A 17,666-nucleotide genomic window follows, 5' to 3' on the forward strand; every position below is an offset into this window, starting at 1 on the left:
ATATGTATTTTTTCGATGGAGTATCTAAATAAAAAAATATTGTACCAATTTATATATGTTAAATTTATTGTAACTATCAATTCACAGTCCGAACAGACTAAACAAAAATAATTCATATAACAGGTAAAAACTGCATAAAATAAATCATTAATAAAATGCATGTGTGCTGCAATATATCCAGAATAAATAAATGAATACATGGTTGCAACCCTAGAAACAAGCATGGTGTTGTGGGTATACTTCATGGGTGTACCATCGACAGTGCCTAGATCCGGCAAGCCCGGGTGGCCCATAGATGGCGATGTGGCGTGTGGCCCGTCGGGCGGCCCAGTTGCTGTTGATCCTAAAGGATGAAGTCCAGCCCAGGATAGGGAAGCCGGATCCCAGCCGACCATCGGAGGAAGTCGGATCCATGAAGGTCCATGTGGAACCCGGATCCATGGAGGCCCAGGAGTAACCCGGATCCATGGAGGCCCATGTGGAACCCGGATCCAGTACGACGTAGGGAGGAAGGCAGATCCTTGACGTACACGGCAAGACCTTGTACCGTAGTTAGGCGACCTGTAATCTGGCTAGGACTCTCCATGTAAACCCTAGATCCGTGCGCCTTTATAAGCCGGATCCTGGGAGCCCTAGAGGCACGTTCACGTTCACGTTCACGTGCACGTTCAGAACAACCACAACTAATTGTAACAACGCGAAAGCGCCCAGATAATTCCAGACAAGCAGCAGTAGGCCCTGTCATCGTGCAGGTGTTCCGAAGCTGGGTAACTCGCGTACCACCGTCCCGTGTGCACTCCGCCCTATGGCCCCTACTTCTTCTCCCCCTCGTGAGGATCCCTCCTCCGAGGTACCGTCGATTAGGCAACGACAGTTGGCGCCCACCGTGGGGCCTGCGGCGTTTGGAGGCCGGAACCGGGCGGGTTCCACATCTTCATCTGCGAGACCGTTGATTTCGACGGAAACGCACTGGTAAGTACTGTAGCTACGACCGCCGCCGAGCAGGACGCAGCTGCAAAGATTCGATCTGAGTTGCTGGACCTTCCTAAGGAAGACTCCGCCTTAGATCTGAAAATTTCAAATTCTGGTTTCGGTAGCCGGATCCGCGCCTACGTTTTTGGTAGACGGATCCGCACCTATGTTTTTGGTTGCCGGATCCGCGCCTACGTTTTTGGTACTCGGATCCGCACCTATATTTTTGGGTAACCGGATCCGCACCTCAATTTTTGGGTAGCCGGATCCGCACCTCAATTTTTGGTAGTCGGATCCATACCTATTTTGGTAGTCGGATCCGCACCTATATTTTTGTAGCCGGATCCATACCAAAATTTTGGTATGTGGATCCGCACCTAAATTTTTGGAAGTCGGATCCACACCTAAATTTTGGTAGGTGGATCTGCACCACTGCGACAATCAATCTCGCACCGGCTCGACGGAACGCTGAAGAAAAACCACCACGACCGACGTTGACTCCGCTCCAAACAGCTAAGTGCCTATTTATATTTAATATTTTAATATTTTATGATCATGAGATTAAGATTGGTTCACTCATATCCTGAGTCTTTTACCGCTTTCGCTGTTGGTCATATCTTTCCCACGATTTGCCTTGCGCTCGTGAAAAACTTTGTACTGTTTTTGCCGCTTAAGGCTCCAGTACGCTGCAAAATTTCCGCCTTCGGGCGTTAGCTTGAGTTTTCTGGCCTACACGTTTTTTGTTGTTTTATGTGTGGATTCCTTAGTAGTGACATCTCGGTACTTAAAGCCGGCCTCTGTTTCTGAGGTTCTTGATTGTTTCGCTATTAAGCGCTATCGCCTCGGCGAGATGTTACCGTGTTTAAAGTTTGCCGTCTTGCGAAAAGTCAAGCATATAAACCAGAAGAACGGATAAACCAGCACTTGCTTAAAACATATAAATTACATTAACTGTTCAAGATAGTCGAGTTGTTTCCGCCTTGACAGTTTTATGTTGTTCAACTGCTGCATAGTTTCAGCTTTAAAACATTTGTTCAAAGGCCGTTTTTGTTCCGCCTTACATTTGTTCGTTGAACATGATCAAAGAAACAATTTAATGCAAATATGTTTTTATGTTTATGTATCAGGTACATGACACTTGGACGTACAACAGTCCTCGATTTAAGGTGTTTTCAAGCAGATCTAGCATCGCGCGAAGCCCCAGGTGAAGCTAGCCGGATCCAATGAGAGAAGGTTAGGCGGATCCATGGCGTGCACGAGTGGAGAAACGACTTGAGTCTTGATTCCGCTATGCTTAGCTGGAACCAACCCTCGGGGGCTGCGGTTTGATCTTAGGTGAAAAGTGTGTTTCTTTTCGGTATCAGTGCTGAAAATTTCCGCCTAGATGCTTGGGATTTATGCTATTCCTAAGTCACATATAAAGATAAAGCTACTCTAAGAGCACCAAGCCGGATTTTCAAGAAAATTCACCTTGGCGCTCGGGGGCTACATCGATGAAGTTCTCTGAGTAACAAGCCGGAAAATTTCCACCTTGACGCTTGGGGGTAAGTTTACGAGCATCGAGTCTCCTTGGAGCAAGCCGGCTCAACGCTCGGGGGCTAACTAGCCGGATCCGCACCTATATATTTGGTAGCCGGATCCGCAATTATATTTTGGTAGCCGGATCCGCACCTATATATTTGGTAGCCGGATCTGCAACTAATTTTTGGTAGCCGGATCCGCACCTAATTTTTGGTAGTCGGATCCGCACCTCAACTAACCGCTCAAATCACGCGAAAATGGCGCCAAGATAGGCGGAACCGTTTGAATCTTTTAAGGTTCCGGGTAACGGCGTGAAGATAAGCAAATTCTTGTCCGCAAGCAGGGGAGTAACCCGGAGACATGTTATGTACTGTCGATGGATGAAGTCCCGCAGGATGAGGGTTTTTTCCGACTGAAAGTTGGGAAAGAAGAAAATATGAAGTTAGAGCTCTTCAAGTTTCTCCGCGTTACCAATATTGCCGGAGACCATGATGGACTAGTGAGGCGGAAACAGCAGGTGAAACTCGGAGAACTCGGGGCTCTTGTTGTGGGTATACTTCATGGGTGTACCATCGACAGTGCCTAGATCCGGCAAGCCCGGGTGGCCCATAGATGGCGATGTGGCGTGTGGCCCGTCGGGCGGCCCAGTTGCTGTTGATCCTAAAGGATGAAGTCCAGCCCAGGATAGGGAAGCCGGATCCCAGCCGACCATCGGAGGAAGTCGGATCCATGAAGGTCCATGTGGAACCCGGATCCATGGAGGCCCAGGAGTAACCCGGATCCATGGAGGCCCATGTGGAACCCGGATCCAGTACGACGTAGGGAGGAAGGCAGATCCTTGACGTACATGGCAAGACCTTGTACCGTAGTTAGGCGACCTGTAATCCGGCTAGGACTCTCCATGTAAACCCTAGATCCGTGCGCCTTTATAAGCCGGATCCTGGGAGCCCTAGAGGCACGTTCACGTTCACGTTCACGTTCACGTTCACGTGCACGTTCAGAACAACCACAACTAATTGTAACAACGCGAAAGCGCCCAGATAATTCCAGACAAGCAGCAGTAGGCCCTGTCATCGTGCAGGTGTTCCGAAGCTGGGTAACTCGCGTACCACCGTCCCGTGTGCACTCCGCCCTATGGCCCCTACTTCTTCTCCCCCTCGTGAGGATCCCTCCTCCGAGGTACCGTCGATTAGGCAACGACACATGGTTCCATTTATTTATTTTTAATCATTTGAAATACGTTAGATTTCGCTTCACATTCGGTCACTTCTGTTCCACCATAAAGCAACATTTCTGACTAAGAAGAGAAAAACTTGCACCTACTTTCCATTCTTTTGGTTTACATCGTTGTTATAGAAAAAGAAGGATATATGATCTTGTTTCCATTTCTGCAATAAAAGCGGATGAAAATAAGAAAAATGCCCACATGGCATCATCACCTCAACCTGACACATACCTGTGACCGTTTCAGGACCAACCAACAATGGCAAAAACTTGCAAATCCATATTATTCAGCTATCTCCATTATGGTTTAAAGTTGCAAGGAATCCGGGCGACAATGATGCCAGAATAGTTAACTAGAGTAGTAATGATGAAAACAATATAAAAACAACAAGTTACAATGCAAATACTATTTTTGTATTTTCGGAATATTTTAGCGCAACAAATAAAAATGCGAGTAGATGAAAGTAAATAGTGTTTCTTATGCTAAAAAGTGGACCAAAGTTCACTTATTCACTTGACATCTCTTTCTAAACATGGTGGTACAATTTTTTTATATGGGCATCACGTCCTAATATAGAGGTGATGCAATACATCCCTCTGTTACCCTGGTAAGGAACCTTCGTAGACATTAAGTTTGCTTTATGCATGTTGACATGCCGTTAAATATCAAATATACTACATTAAGCTAACAAGTTCATCTTTTATGTCACTAGATGATAGTAGTACATCCATTCATTTACCCCTAGTGAGAAAAGCATAGAAAGGTAAAGAAAACATACTATTTCTCAAATTCCTATCGTTATCTAATTGCTACTACAAGTTTACTCCATCTAACACACATATTCCCCCTCTCGCATCCTAGCATACTAGTTTAATAGTTTAATCATAACTTGCATACATAAAAGGGGTGATTATATGCATATACAAATATATCAGGCACATACCAAATTGCATCATTCACCACATGGAAATTACATAGATGTTCATATGGTTCCAAACATGAGTTCGTAGATAGAGAGAGGTTTTCCTATTTTGCAGAGTTATAACCCAAATAAGGGGGACTTCATGAAAATCATCGAATTCATTAAAATACATGGTGGTCACTCATGATATGATGCAAAAATATGAGAATTTAACATAATGAACTATAAATTTCCGGAAAGGTACATTTAAACTGCTCAAGTTTTCGGCAAACGATTGTATCTCATGAGCTTGCTCAACAACGGAGCACTCACCATCAACTTGTAGTCATAGTATTATTCAATGACATACAACTCAGTGCTAGTTGCCAGCGTCTGAGACCCCAAATTTGGCCTCGAGTGCATCCCACGCATCCTTGCTATGATCAAATGTCATGTATGGATCAACAACGTTGTCTGCAAGAATACTAAAAAGAGTCTCCTTAAACATGGCATCGACTTTCTCGTAAGCTTTCTTCTAAGCTACAGAAAGCTCACCCTCAGGTTTGCCAAGAGTGGCGCTATAACAGTTCAGGTTTCGAAACCAGAGAACGCTCTCGTGTGCCATCTCTTAAGTGTGAACCACCAAATAGAGGAGGCCTTCTAGCAGCGGCAACGCCACTTGAATATGTATGCCTATAGTCAGATTTTTGGATTGATGAATATATAAGCAAATTACCATATGATTTAATCCAAACAAGTAAATGACATAACATGGTTGCATTAGCAGTAACAAAACTAATCATGCATACTAACAGAGTAGATGAATAAATAAAATCTAAACAAGACAAATCTATTACGCATCTAGTCCAAACAGTAGAACTAGAAATTCTAGTAAGATTTGAGAGAGAGAGAGAGTGAGTGAGAGAGAGAGAGAGAGAGAGAGAGAGAGGAAAGTCACATACGTTGCAACTTGAACAACAACATCGTTTGCGGCAGAAGCAACATCGTCAGTGTTGTCTCCCATGTTGAGGTTTCCGACGAGCTCGTCAACGTCACACGATATTAAATTCCAGAAAAGCAAAAAGACCACGGTGCGTCGTGACGAGGCGGGCGACGGAGGAGAAGGAAGAATGCGCGAGGGCGCTCTCTCTCTCTTCTCACTCACTTACAAGGACTAGAACAATATCCCTTATAAACCACTCCACATCTCTCTCAATTAGCAATGTGGGACTAAACTTTAGCCCCACCCCTTGCCATATATGAATGGGCTAAAGAGAATTTCAGAATTTCATACATACATTTCTATGTATCAACATCCCCAAGCTTAATCTATACTCATGCTCGAGCATAAAGATGACAAAACATATGAACTTTGGAGTTTATTGCCAATATATACAAACTTCAGCATGATCATTGCTACTATAAGTAAAATGTCTCATTGGAAAGTAAATAACAGTATGCAATCATCACATAAAGTAATAAATAACATGAATTTCATTAAGGTAAAAAATATAAAAGACCATGCACTACACTGCTCTATCAAAGTGCCATGGACGGTGGTTCATACTAGTGTGAAAGATGTGCATGTGTGAAATAAATTATTCTAAGCTTGGTCTAGAAAATATTTTTTTTAAAGCCTCTTTTGACTCAGAAAGAACAAGAAAGTCACTTCGCAGAGGAAGACAAGGATTATTATGTGTCAGAGCTTATTTGATTAAAACAGAAATAAAACAATTTTAGGAGATATATCCTTACGTCAAGATTTATCGCAGCAAAGGAACTCACAGGGATCTTTGTGTGATTTGGGTTTGATGGGTGGCATGAGGACATGAGCTGCCTAGCCCAACAATCTGGGCCGGTTCTTCTTGTCACGCAAAGGGGGGAAATGTTTTTATTTTATTTTCTTGGCGTTGCAATTTTATTGCTCCAGAATCAGAACTCGAGTATACCATATTCAAATTTGGTATCAAGAAAGACTGAATCGGACATAGCTGAAGGAATGGCCGATTCATCAATTCCTTCGCTGTTTGCAGATGTACATATTTTCACCAAGCGTCAGAGTGACTTTACAAATGATAACTGCGGACTGTTACAGAATAAGTACAGTTCTGCTAGGCCTCATGGAGGTTGGGAACTACTTACCGCGTTCTTTTGATGGCCTAGTTATGTGCAAGGCATTTCTTGACGCACCAGGTGCATGTCCCTTTTTAATTCCTCTAATCCCCACCTAACATTCTTTCAGACAATATAAGCACACCGGTTCAAGCATAGAAGTTTTGGAAAGCTTCGCTCAGTTGTGCAGTCACACCGTGGCCATGGCGTTTCCTAAGCCATCTCTAGTGTTCTGTTCTGTTCTTACTTTCCTGAGCTTAAACTGCGGTGTATTTGCCAAGGTTTACATGGTGGTGATGGAGGATGACCCAGTTGTTTCATACAAGGCAAGCCGGAAGAATGAAATGTAGGTGCTCTCCATGCCTGAATTTTTTTACCTGTTCTCTTTTCCAAATAACACATATTGATGTAATTTACATCCAGGAGAGGCGTGGAAGCTCAGAAGTACAAAGAAATGGCAACATCAAAGCATGATGTCTTCCTGGAATCATTTCTCCCTACAGGGTCTTACAAGAAACTATACAGTTATACTCACCTGCTTAATGGTTTTGCTGTGCATGCAAAATCTGAAAAGGTACACTTCTCTAGTTTGTAGAGTGCACGACATGCATGGTTTTTCCTGCACTTACAGCCAATATCGAATTAGATAGAACATGCTGAACAAACCATTATTCTCTTCCCTGCCTTAGTAGTATTTCCAGGACTAGAAATATCCTTTAAGTGTACATACAACAAGGAAATTCAGTATTTGCAGTAAGATAAAATAGTAGGAAAAATTCAAGGACGTTTTCTTATCGTCTAAATTATCAGGAGTCATTTAGCAGAAAAGCCAGAGAATCTGCTCCTATTTGTTTTATCAGCAATTAGCAGTCGTTAAGCTGCTCCATTTTTCTATCATTCTGTGTTCCTTCAAAGATGAATACATAAGGGTTGCATGGAGATGGTCAACGGAGAATCGAATTCATATAGCTGTCAAAGATAATCACAGCAATCCTTATTTCTTAAACCGATTTTCTTGAAACTTATTAGGTTTATCTGTTTGCAAGTTATACTTTCTGCTTATCTGAATTTCGTAATAGGAATAGTTCAGTTGTCTCTATTGAGGTTAAAAACTGGTTAATTCTCTTTTTTTTTGTTATCTGTGCAACAGGCAGCTAGAATTCTTAGTGGAGCAAAAGGAGTTAGACTAATTCAAGAAGACATCAAAATGGCCAAGATGACCACATATACTCCAAAATACATTGGAGCCAGTGGGGTATGGCCACAACTTGGTGGTGCTGAGAATTCTGGTGATGGAATAGTCATTGCCATGATTGATACTGGCATTGACCCCAAAAACCCAAGCTTTGGTAGCTTCTCAGACCAAGCAAAGTCACCACCGCCCAATTTCAAAGGAATGTGCCGATCTGGTGATAGATTCCCTCCGGAATCATGCAATGGTAAGATAGTGGGAGCTAGATGGTTCGCACGTGCTGGTCAAGCAACTGGAGAATTCAATGCTACACTTCACTACGCATCACCTTATGACCCTGATGGCCATGGCAGGTGCGTGCTGTTTAGCTTCTACCTACGATTTCAAGTTTTTTTTAAAATCTCAGAAGAGCTACCTAGTAATCCTAAGAATGTCTGCACAGCCACACGGCGTCGACCGCAGCTGGAAATTTCCATACATCAGTGATTTCTAGAGGTTACAACTTTGGATATGCAAGCGGCATGGCTCCGGGAGCTCGGTGAGACATCAATCCATGTCCTATTATTCAGACGACGGAAGTAAATCAAAGAGGAAAATCAAACAGTTCTTATGTAAATCTTACCTTGTGTCTCCTTTTCTGATTGCAATTGCAGGCTTGCAATCTACAAAGCTGCATATCCTTTTGGTGGATACATGTCAGATGTGATAGCTGCAGTCGACCAGGTTCGCCGATCATATTGTTTGCAGAAAGCTTCTACATTTAATTAGTATGCTAAACTCCCTGTACCTGTAACTTGTTTGTAGGCCGTAGAAGATGGTGTTGATGTTATAAGTCTTTCCATGGCACCTACTTCGGTTTCATCTGGTCCTGCATCTTTCCTCAACTTGCTTGAGACACAGCTGCTCCTTGCCACCAAGGCTGGAGTCTCAGTTATTCAGGCAGCTGGCAACGGAGGCCCTGATGTCAGCTCAGTAGTTTCATTCAGCCCATGGATAACAAGTGTCGCGGCTTCGACAACAGACAGGAAGTATAACAAATCAATCATCACTGGAAGTGGGCTGGCCCTCTCTTGCGGCGGCCTTTCCCGTAATTCATTCCAACCTAACTCTGCAGACTAATTCTAGATTTTTTCTGTTCTTGTGGTATCAAATTTAATTTGTTAATAATGTTGCACAGAATAAGTTATCTGCCCTAGCTTATGCAGTGCATTTTACAGTTACTAGTATCATAGTATGTATCTGTTTCAGATGTTCCCTTGATTATGCTTAATTTTGTTTCCACTAACTTGCTTTTATTTTCTGTCCAGCACCAACACCAGGCGAAACAATGTACCCACTAGCATTGGCTGACGATGTGAGCATCGCCAATACGACTGACGGGTCTAACGGTTGCCAAGATCCAAAGGTCTTCATAAGATCTCTTGTTCAAGGGAAGGTGATTATTTGCATGATCGTGTCATCAAACTACTATCAGTTGGACACCTTCGCCGGCATGATCGATACGATTCAGAAAATCGGAGCTGCCGGAGTGGTCATCACTGATCGTTATACGGGTGACATCGACTATGACTACCAGCCCATATTCCCTACAACGCTACCCTCGGCTATGGTTCTGAACGGAGTGGACATGATGGTGAGTGCAGGCACATATTTGTGGATCAAATAGTTCGCTAATTCCTTTCGAGAATGAGAAGTTTCTGACTCCCAATTCAGTTGCGGCACCTAGTGGTTTGCAAAATTAGTATACGGTAGTGTATTTTGTTTTAATTCATACTACTACTACTGTACAAAAGATCGTGCTTTCACTTTCCAGTAACTCTGAATGTCTTCGGTGCAGAACCTGATGGAGTACTATGGCAACAACACGGCTCGAGACAACGACGGAGGCGTCATCACGTTCGGAGCGACCGTCCGGATTCTGGAGGGACGGCGTGCGAGCTACAGCGGGGAGCGGCCCGAGGTCGCCGACTACTCGTCGAGGGGACCCAACATCGAGAACGCGGCAATGGAGCTGGCGGACGTTCTGAAACCGAACGTCATGGCGCCGGGCCACCACATCTGGGGAGCGTGGAGCCCGACGAGCAACGCGCTGCCGGAGATCCAGGGCGAGAACTTCGCCATACTGTCCGGCACGAGCATGTCCACCCCTCACGTCGCCGGGGTGGTGGCGTTGATCAAGCAGCGGCACCCCAGGTGGAGCCCCGCCATGATCATGTCGGCGATCATGACGACGGCCGACGTGACGGACCGGTCCGGGAGGCCGCTAATGGCGCGGCGGGACGTGGGCGCCATGGTGGCGGCGACCCCGTTCGACATGGGGGCTGGCGCCATCAACGTGGCCCGCGCGCTGGACCCGGGACTGGTGCTCGACGTCACGTACAGGGAGTACCTGCAGTTCCTGTGCGCGGTGCCCGGCGTGGACGATGCCGCGGTGCGGCGGGCCGTGGGGGCGTCCTGCCCGTCGACGCGGGCGCGGTGGTGCACGGACCTGAACACGCCGAGCGTGACGGTGGCGAGCCTAGTGGGGTCGAGGCGGGTGGAGCGGAGGGTGTACAGCGTGGGCGGCGAGAACGAGACGTACATGGCGTACGTGCGAGCGCCCGACGGCGTGGCGGTGCGCGTGTCGCCCGACGAGTTCACCATCGCCCCCGGCGAGGCCGCGGTGCTGAGGATCGTGCTCAACACCACCGCGCCCGGGAACGCCTTCAGCTTCGGCGAGGTGGTGCTCAGGGGCGACAAGAAGCACAGCGTCAGGATCCCCCTCGCCGTCTACCCCGCCGCCGTGCTGAGTCCATGAACACGCATGTGTACCGGATGTATACGTACGTACTACTTACGTATGGGTATGTGTACGGAATAGTCCGAACTGTATGACGGTCGTTCACACGTGCACTGTATACTTGAGGAACCGAGAAAGAATACTGTATACTGAAGTATCAGAGAAGAGAAACTTCAGGTACTTTCGTGGAGTGGAGTTTTCTGCTTCCCGAGCTACAGCGATTCCGTTATGTAAAAAAGATTGAAAAATACACTCTCTCCGATTAATATTAGTTGCCACTAATATAATTGTATTTAAATATATTTTAGTTTTTTTTGCGGGGAAACGAGATTGTATTAATTAAATGTGAGTGGCATTACAATCCCGAATGATCTGATCCAAAATAACTTCCGGAGCCGAACCTAACCAAACTTGAGTTCTATTCTCTACCATCCCAACTCTATAGCTAACTGATGACTTGCGTCATTTTCTTTCCTATGAATCTTGCTAATGGAAATAACACGCTTTGACGCCAAGAGTAGACGAAGATCTCCAACTAGATGACCCACACAAGAACCATCTCTAGTCTTGCATGTCGCACCAGCTCCAAACTATCCGTCTCCACTAGGATCTTGTCATGGCTGAGGTTAAGAGCAAACTTGAGCCCTTCCAAGCACGCTTGTAGTTCAGCCTCTAGCGCCGATGAACAAAACACAAGAGATCTGCAGGCTGAGAAAATAATCAATCCCTTGCTATCACGTAAAATCATACCAGCGCCTCCTGCACCCGTCTGAGTGATATAAGCCCCATCCACATTGAGCTTTAGAATACCAAGTGGGGGTTTATTCCATATTTCTTGTGTAGTTGGCACTGCTGAAGACTTCTCAAACCGTTGCTCTCCTAGAGCTTGTTTCCCTTTGATAATATCCTTTGGACTTACTTTACGAATATTTTCTAAGGAGTTCATATAACTATAAATAAACCTCTTGGAGACTTCCACATTAGGTAGGTCCTTGTCATGTGTAACCTCATTCCGTGCATGCCATACTCGCCATGCAATCATGAGAACACGGCCACAGGTCTGTATTGACATTGGTATGAGCCAAGTTTGAAGCCAATTATCTCCTCTTTCAACAATCTTTGGAATAGACCATATCTCCCCCATGGCGTCCCACAATGCTGCAGCGTGAGGAAAGTGGATGAGGGCATGGTAGGAGTCCTCTCTCTCTCATAACCACAAACACGACATGCTCCATCAACAGGTATATGTCGCCTTTGTTTATTGTCCTCCGTAGCTAGCGCATTGGACAAAGCTTTCCAAGCAAAGATGCGAAACTTTCTCTGAAATATTACACCTCCATATTTTCTTCCAGATTGGTCGATCGCCCAATGGCGCTGAGCTACTGGCTGTAGTAGGCCAAGCTTTTTGACACAAACGAAGTCCCAACCGATATGCACTACGGACTGAGAAAACCCCATCCTTCTCATGTTGCCAGGCCAAGAAATCATCCATCCATCCATCCATACTAGTGGCAAATACTATGAATCAGAGGGAGTATTTACGAGCTTTTTTAAAAGAACGTCTAATAAACTACGGAATACCCTATAAACGTGTAAAATATCAATTTCAAATACAGAGTATGTTATATTATGAGCTACACAAAAATAACAAAAATATGAATCTGAGTATACATAGTTTTAGATATCAAGTTTGTGAGATTTTGTCATTTACGTGTGCAAAAAAAAAATCGTGGCACATAATTGTTTTTTCAGATTTTTAAGAAACTTATAAAAATGATTTTTTATTTTTAATATAAAGATCCGGAAGCCAACGACACTTTTCGGTTTTCCTCTTCCTCCATCCGATCCATAATTCTTGCCATAAATTTAGATGTATCTAGATATATTTTGTTACTATATACATCTAAGTATGCGACAAAAATTATGAAACAGAGAAAGCACTATTTATGAACAGATGTATAGTCTATAAGTTATGATTTTTTTTATTTAGATGACAATCTATAGAAGATGCATCTACAATGACAATTGAATTTATAGATTGTGAGACAAGGTCAAATTTGACTATGAATCGTAAACACATTTTTATATATTGTAAATAGTAGACATTTGGAGTGACGGAGCTTCAAGATGAAGTAATCAAATGGAGTTTGATCTTGATAGGAGGTACAAGTACCACCCTCCTAACTATCCTACCAATGAATATATAGCCAAGCAACAAGTATTCCTACTTTGTCTCGACAAAAGTTTTCAAGTTTTAAAAAATACTAGGAAAAAACCCATGCGTTGCTCCGGGTTCTTTTATTACCGTGTGTATTATGCGATTGGATCAAACATGGTTTCAAACCATACCCATGTTAGGCTCGTCGTGCTCTTCCGGCCTTCGATGTGGTTGCATCCTACCCATCGTCGGGGTTGCGCTATACAATGAGTCTAAGAGCTCCGCCTCGCCATTATCCTCGTACTCCTTGAATGAATCCCGAAAATTTTCTACCTCCTTTCTTTTTCATATATTTTTATGATCAAGAAAAATAAAATATTATGTCAGTTATTTTGAAGTTATTCTAATCTCGTACACACAAAAATTTGCAATTATTCATCTACTGCTGGAATTTGGATTTATTTATCGATGCAAATTAGATTTGGAAAGGACTGATTGAATCGATGGAATTATCTTCACCTCAGGTCAAGTGCCACCACCATCGATTCTCTCGTCCTCATGTTTCCTGATGCAAGAGTAAGTGGAGGACAATTGAGTCAAAAGGAGAAGTCCATAGATATTTGTTGTAGCACTCGTATTGGACAACCGTTTGTAAAATAGTCACTCCAACACCAAATAAACCCTTGTGCAACAATTCTTCAAATAAAATGGTGTAACTGAAATAATATTTCTATATAAGTGAGATGAAAGTCTTAATGTGTATACAAGATTGCAGTGGATATAGGAAGTGGATTGTTTCGAGAAGAAATAATGAGAGCTATGAAAGAGCAACAATCTGCAAAAAATGCTCAATTCAAACCCTTTATGTGTTTAGGCCCCAAAATCATAATGCACACATTCACATTCAAAGGTCTTGACCAAACATTATGCAGTCCACGGTTATCTAATTATATCCATCTCATGCATTATTAGCATGTAAAAAATACTCAAGTAATTTACAGTAGAAGAAACCAATCACACATGGATAAAAGCAGAACGATGAAGTTAATCCTCCCGGACAGCAATCAGACCACAACAAAGCAGTACCGGTTAACAAAAGCAAACCAGGTCCATTCGTTTTATTTCTCTGCTGTGTGCACATATACGCACTTGAAAATTAAGGACTACGCATTATTTCAGTGGTTATGGATAGGTCAATATTAACCAATTCATCTTCTGTTTAGATATTTATAAATAAGGAGAAAATTCCAGAATAACTGAATATGAATTTAGTTGCTTATGTGCGAGCATACATTTTCTTCAGTTTCCTACAGTACAATATGTAGAAGTACTCAGTATGCAACCAAAGTATAATTAAATTAACCACCGTCTAATGTGGACACAAAGACAACCACATCATTATCTTCCAACTCTGCACCACAGTAGGCCACGATGACATCAACTCATCAGCATTCCAGCCCAATCCATGAAGAGGAAAAAAACACCAAACGGAGAGCATCGCTTACGAGTTATGATGTAGATAGCCAATTGCGATCAAAGAGCTTCTCGTCCAGCGTCTTTACCGCCGCCGCCGGCAACGCAGAAGCCTAGCACATGGTCCTTCTTTAACTTGAGCTCACTCTCCTCTCCTCGTGGCCCGCATCCCTCCGCCTCGCGCTGGCCAGGATCTCGCCACATGGGCGCCTCAAAATCCCGAATCAATTGCCCAGCAGGGGCGCTCGCCCAATACACGTCCACGGCAGCGCTTCACCACTGTGCCGGCCGGCAATGATCGTACATGCCCATGGACTGTGCTGTTCGACCCCGCAGCGCTCGACAACGGTGTGGAAGCGACTGATTTTTCTCATCCCCACTTCTCTCAGCAGCGCGTGGATCTGGGCGAGGAAGCAGCCACCGCTTATGTATCCTCGGACCCAAGCGCCTCCATGCGGCCGTCTATCCGGGAGCCCACCGCTCTCCGCGCCCAAGGAGCTCGCCGCGCGTCCCGCCGGCAACAGGCGCGCGAGCACACTGTCGCCAACGCTGGGGGCCGTCTGCGTGTTCGCGCCCGCATTGTACACTGCTCTGCGTTTACAGCCTCACGCCTTCTCATGCCTTCGGCGTTCTCCGGTCATCGCGTCCGTCTAGTTGGGAGACCGCCGATCTCCACGCGGAGGGAGCACTGCGAGCCGTTTGCCGGCATCGTTCTGAGAGATGAGATCCTAAGGAATAAAAACAAAGCCGTACATGGCATTTCTTGTATTATGGGATTTGGTGGGAGGGCAAAACGGTCCGAAAAAGTGTTGGACCAAGGAAACAATCCTCCATTTATTATTAGGTATATAGATATAGATTGGGTTACGACGGACCTGAGAATTACATATCGATCAGACGTGAAGGTGCATAAGTAAGATCCATCCATCATCGAGAGCTCCTTACTAAGAAATCCATATATGAAAGTTTGCACCAGAAATGGCATTTCTAGATCTTGTTCCACCCAATTGCATCCTATGAAAGTTTTATCATCCTTTGATCCAGCCTAAAGTTCATCCAAAAAATCTCCAAAGAGAGAAGAAAGTTGTATCTAGAGTATGAAAAATGACTTCGAGTGGTTTAGCAAAGACTGCGCTAATCAATTTCATGGACGAGGTTCTCACGGTTTCTTTTGCCCTTCTTGTTCATGCCCCGATCTCTTGAAATCACTCTTTTGCCCTTCTTGTTCCTGCCTCCGATCTCTTGAAATCACTTCCTCGAACTGGCTTGGTTGCTTTGCTCTTGGATCTTGTGAAAACTACAACCGCTATGTTAACAGCTCGCATAGCATTGTCGGATGGCAACACATTTTTCCGTACCGTGCCAAGAGGGAGGCGGTGGTGGCGATCTTCGCAATGGCTGCCGGCAGCATATTCCTGTGCTGCTGGTTAGGTTGGTGGGGATGGAGGAGCAAAAGCCATATTTCGTGTGTGGCACGCAGTGGCGGACCTCGCTAAGGATTGTTGGGGTAGCAAGAAATTTGTAATCTTGTGAAAACTACAACCGCTATGTTAACAGCTCGCATAGCATTGTCGGATGGCAACACATTTTTCCGTACCGTGCCAAGAGGGAGGCGGTGGTGGCGATCTTCGCAATGGCTGCCGGCAGCATATTCCTGTGCTGCTGGTTAGGTTGGTGGGGATGGAGGAGCAAAAGCCATATTTCGTGTGTGGCACGCAGTGGCGGACCTCGCTAAGCTCTGTCAGATAATTTTCCTTTACAAATATGCTAAATCTGCCGGGGGGGGTGCGCCCCCTGACTTACAGTATGTCAGTATGAGGCCCGTCGATGAGCATAATCAAAGTGCTCGATCGAACATGGGCCCCGAATCCCAGGGGCCCCCAAATTTCTACAGCCCATCATTTTTTTTCCTCTGATGTTCGCTCGTACGGCCCGAGTGAGCAGTTCAATACCAGTTCCGAACAAAAGCAGGCGGCGTCGGTCGATCAGTTTCCCATCCACCCGTCTCCGAGACCGTTTCGTTTGATCGTTTTCCTGGACGATCATGTTTCGCTCAGCGCCTACGTGTGATCCTTGCCGTTGCTGGCGCTGCTGGTCCTTGACTGCCTACAACTGGCGCGTGGTTGACGAGGGAGGAAATCCCTGTATTGTAGCTTTTTGTTCCCCGGCAACGGCGCCAGAAAATAGCTTGATGTCTACGCCCCCCTCCTTTTCCTGTAGACAGTGTTGGGCCTCCAAGAGCAGAGGTTTGTAGAACAATGACAAGTTTTCCCTTAAGTGGATCACCCAAGGTTTATCGAACTCAGGGAGGAAGAGGTCAAAGATATCCCTCTCATGCAACCCTGCAACCACAAAGCAAGAAGTCTCTTGTGTCCCCAACACACCAAATAGGTGCACTAGTTCGGCGAAGAGATAGTGAAATACAGATGGTATGAATAAGTAGCAACGGCACCAGAAAAGTGCTTTGCCCAGGACAGTAAACAAGCAGTAGTAACGCAGCAGTAGTAACGCAGTGAAACAGTAAACAAGCAGCGATAGCAGTATTTAGGAACAAGGCCTAGGGATCATACTTTCACTAGTGGACACTCTCAACTTTGATCACATAACAGAATAGATAAATGCATACTCTACACTCTCTTGTTGGATGATGAACACATTGCGTAGGATTACACGAACCCTCAATGCCGGAGTTAACAAGCTCCACAATTCAATGTTCATATTTAAATAACCTTAGAGTGTAAGATAGATCAATTCGACTAAACCAAGTACTAACGTAGCATGCACACTGTCACCTTCATGCTAAGAAAGGAGGCATAGATCACATCAATACTATCATAGCAATAGTTAACTTCATAATCTACAAGAGATCATAATCATAGCATACGCCAAGTACTAACACGGATGCACACACTGTCACCATTACACCGTGCAGGAGGAATAAAACTACTTTAATAACATCACTAGAGTAGCACATAGATAAATTGTGATACAAACACATTGCAATCATAAAGAGATATAAATAAGCACTTCACTATGCCATTCATAACAGTGAATAAGTATTCTGTGAAATATAGCCTAAGAGACCCACACGGTGCACACACTGTCACCTTTACACACGTGGGACAAGGAGTCTCCGGAGATCACATAAGTAAAATTCACTTGACTAGCATAACGACATCTAGATTACAAGCATCATCATATGAATCTCAATTATGTAAGGCAGCTCATGAGATTATTGTATTGAAGTACATAGGAGAGAGATGAACCACATAGCTACCGGTACAGCCCCGAGCCTCGATGGAGAACTACTCCCTCCTCATGGGAGACAGCAGC

At 44.6% G+C, this 17,666-nt stretch overlaps 2 protein-coding genes across 2 annotated transcripts; one reads left to right on the forward strand and one right to left on the reverse strand.

Annotated features, from left to right (window-relative positions):
• Positions 1 to 6,618: 6,618 nt before the first annotated feature.
• LOC127329336 (subtilisin-like protease SBT2.5) lies at positions 6,619 to 10,959 on the forward strand. Its single transcript, XM_051355864.2, has 9 exons — positions 6,619 to 6,707; positions 6,862 to 7,077; positions 7,155 to 7,305; positions 7,882 to 8,276; positions 8,366 to 8,461; positions 8,577 to 8,646; positions 8,728 to 9,010; positions 9,231 to 9,556; positions 9,761 to 10,959. Exons 1-9 carry the CDS (start codon positions 6,619 to 6,621, stop codon positions 10,718 to 10,720), a joined length of 2,586 nt encoding a protein of 861 aa, XP_051211824.2. The 3' UTR covers positions 10,721 to 10,959.
• A 278-nt stretch (positions 10,960 to 11,237) lies between these two features.
• LOC139835797 (uncharacterized) lies at positions 11,238 to 11,846 on the reverse strand. The gene has a single exon (XM_071825666.1). The coding sequence runs from the start codon at positions 11,844 to 11,846 to the stop codon at positions 11,238 to 11,240; it is 609 nt and encodes a 202-aa protein (XP_071681767.1).
• Positions 11,847 to 17,666: the final 5,820 nt, after the last annotated feature.

The sequence above is a fragment of the Lolium perenne genome, chromosome 2, assembly GCF_019359855.2.
Source record: "Lolium perenne isolate Kyuss_39 chromosome 2, Kyuss_2.0, whole genome shotgun sequence".
NCBI lineage: Eukaryota > Viridiplantae > Streptophyta > Magnoliopsida > Poales > Poaceae > Lolium > Lolium perenne.

Excerpts from the sequence above, each read along its gene's own strand:
- LOC139835797 (XM_071825666.1), bottom strand. The coding sequence starts at position 11,846 with ATGGGGGAGATATGGTCTATTCCAAAGATTGTTGAAAGAGGAGATAAT.
- LOC127329336 (XM_051355864.2), top strand. The coding sequence starts at position 6,619 with ATGGCCGATTCATCAATTCCTTCGCTGTTTGCAGATGTACATATTTTC. Across the intron at positions 7,078-7,154 it reads GCAAGCCGGAAGAATGAAAT|GAGAGGCGTGGAAGCTCAGA; the intron begins GTAGGTGCTCTC and ends ATTTACATCCAG. Across the intron at positions 8,647-8,727 it reads TGATAGCTGCAGTCGACCAG|GCCGTAGAAGATGGTGTTGA; the intron begins GTTCGCCGATCA and ends ACTTGTTTGTAG.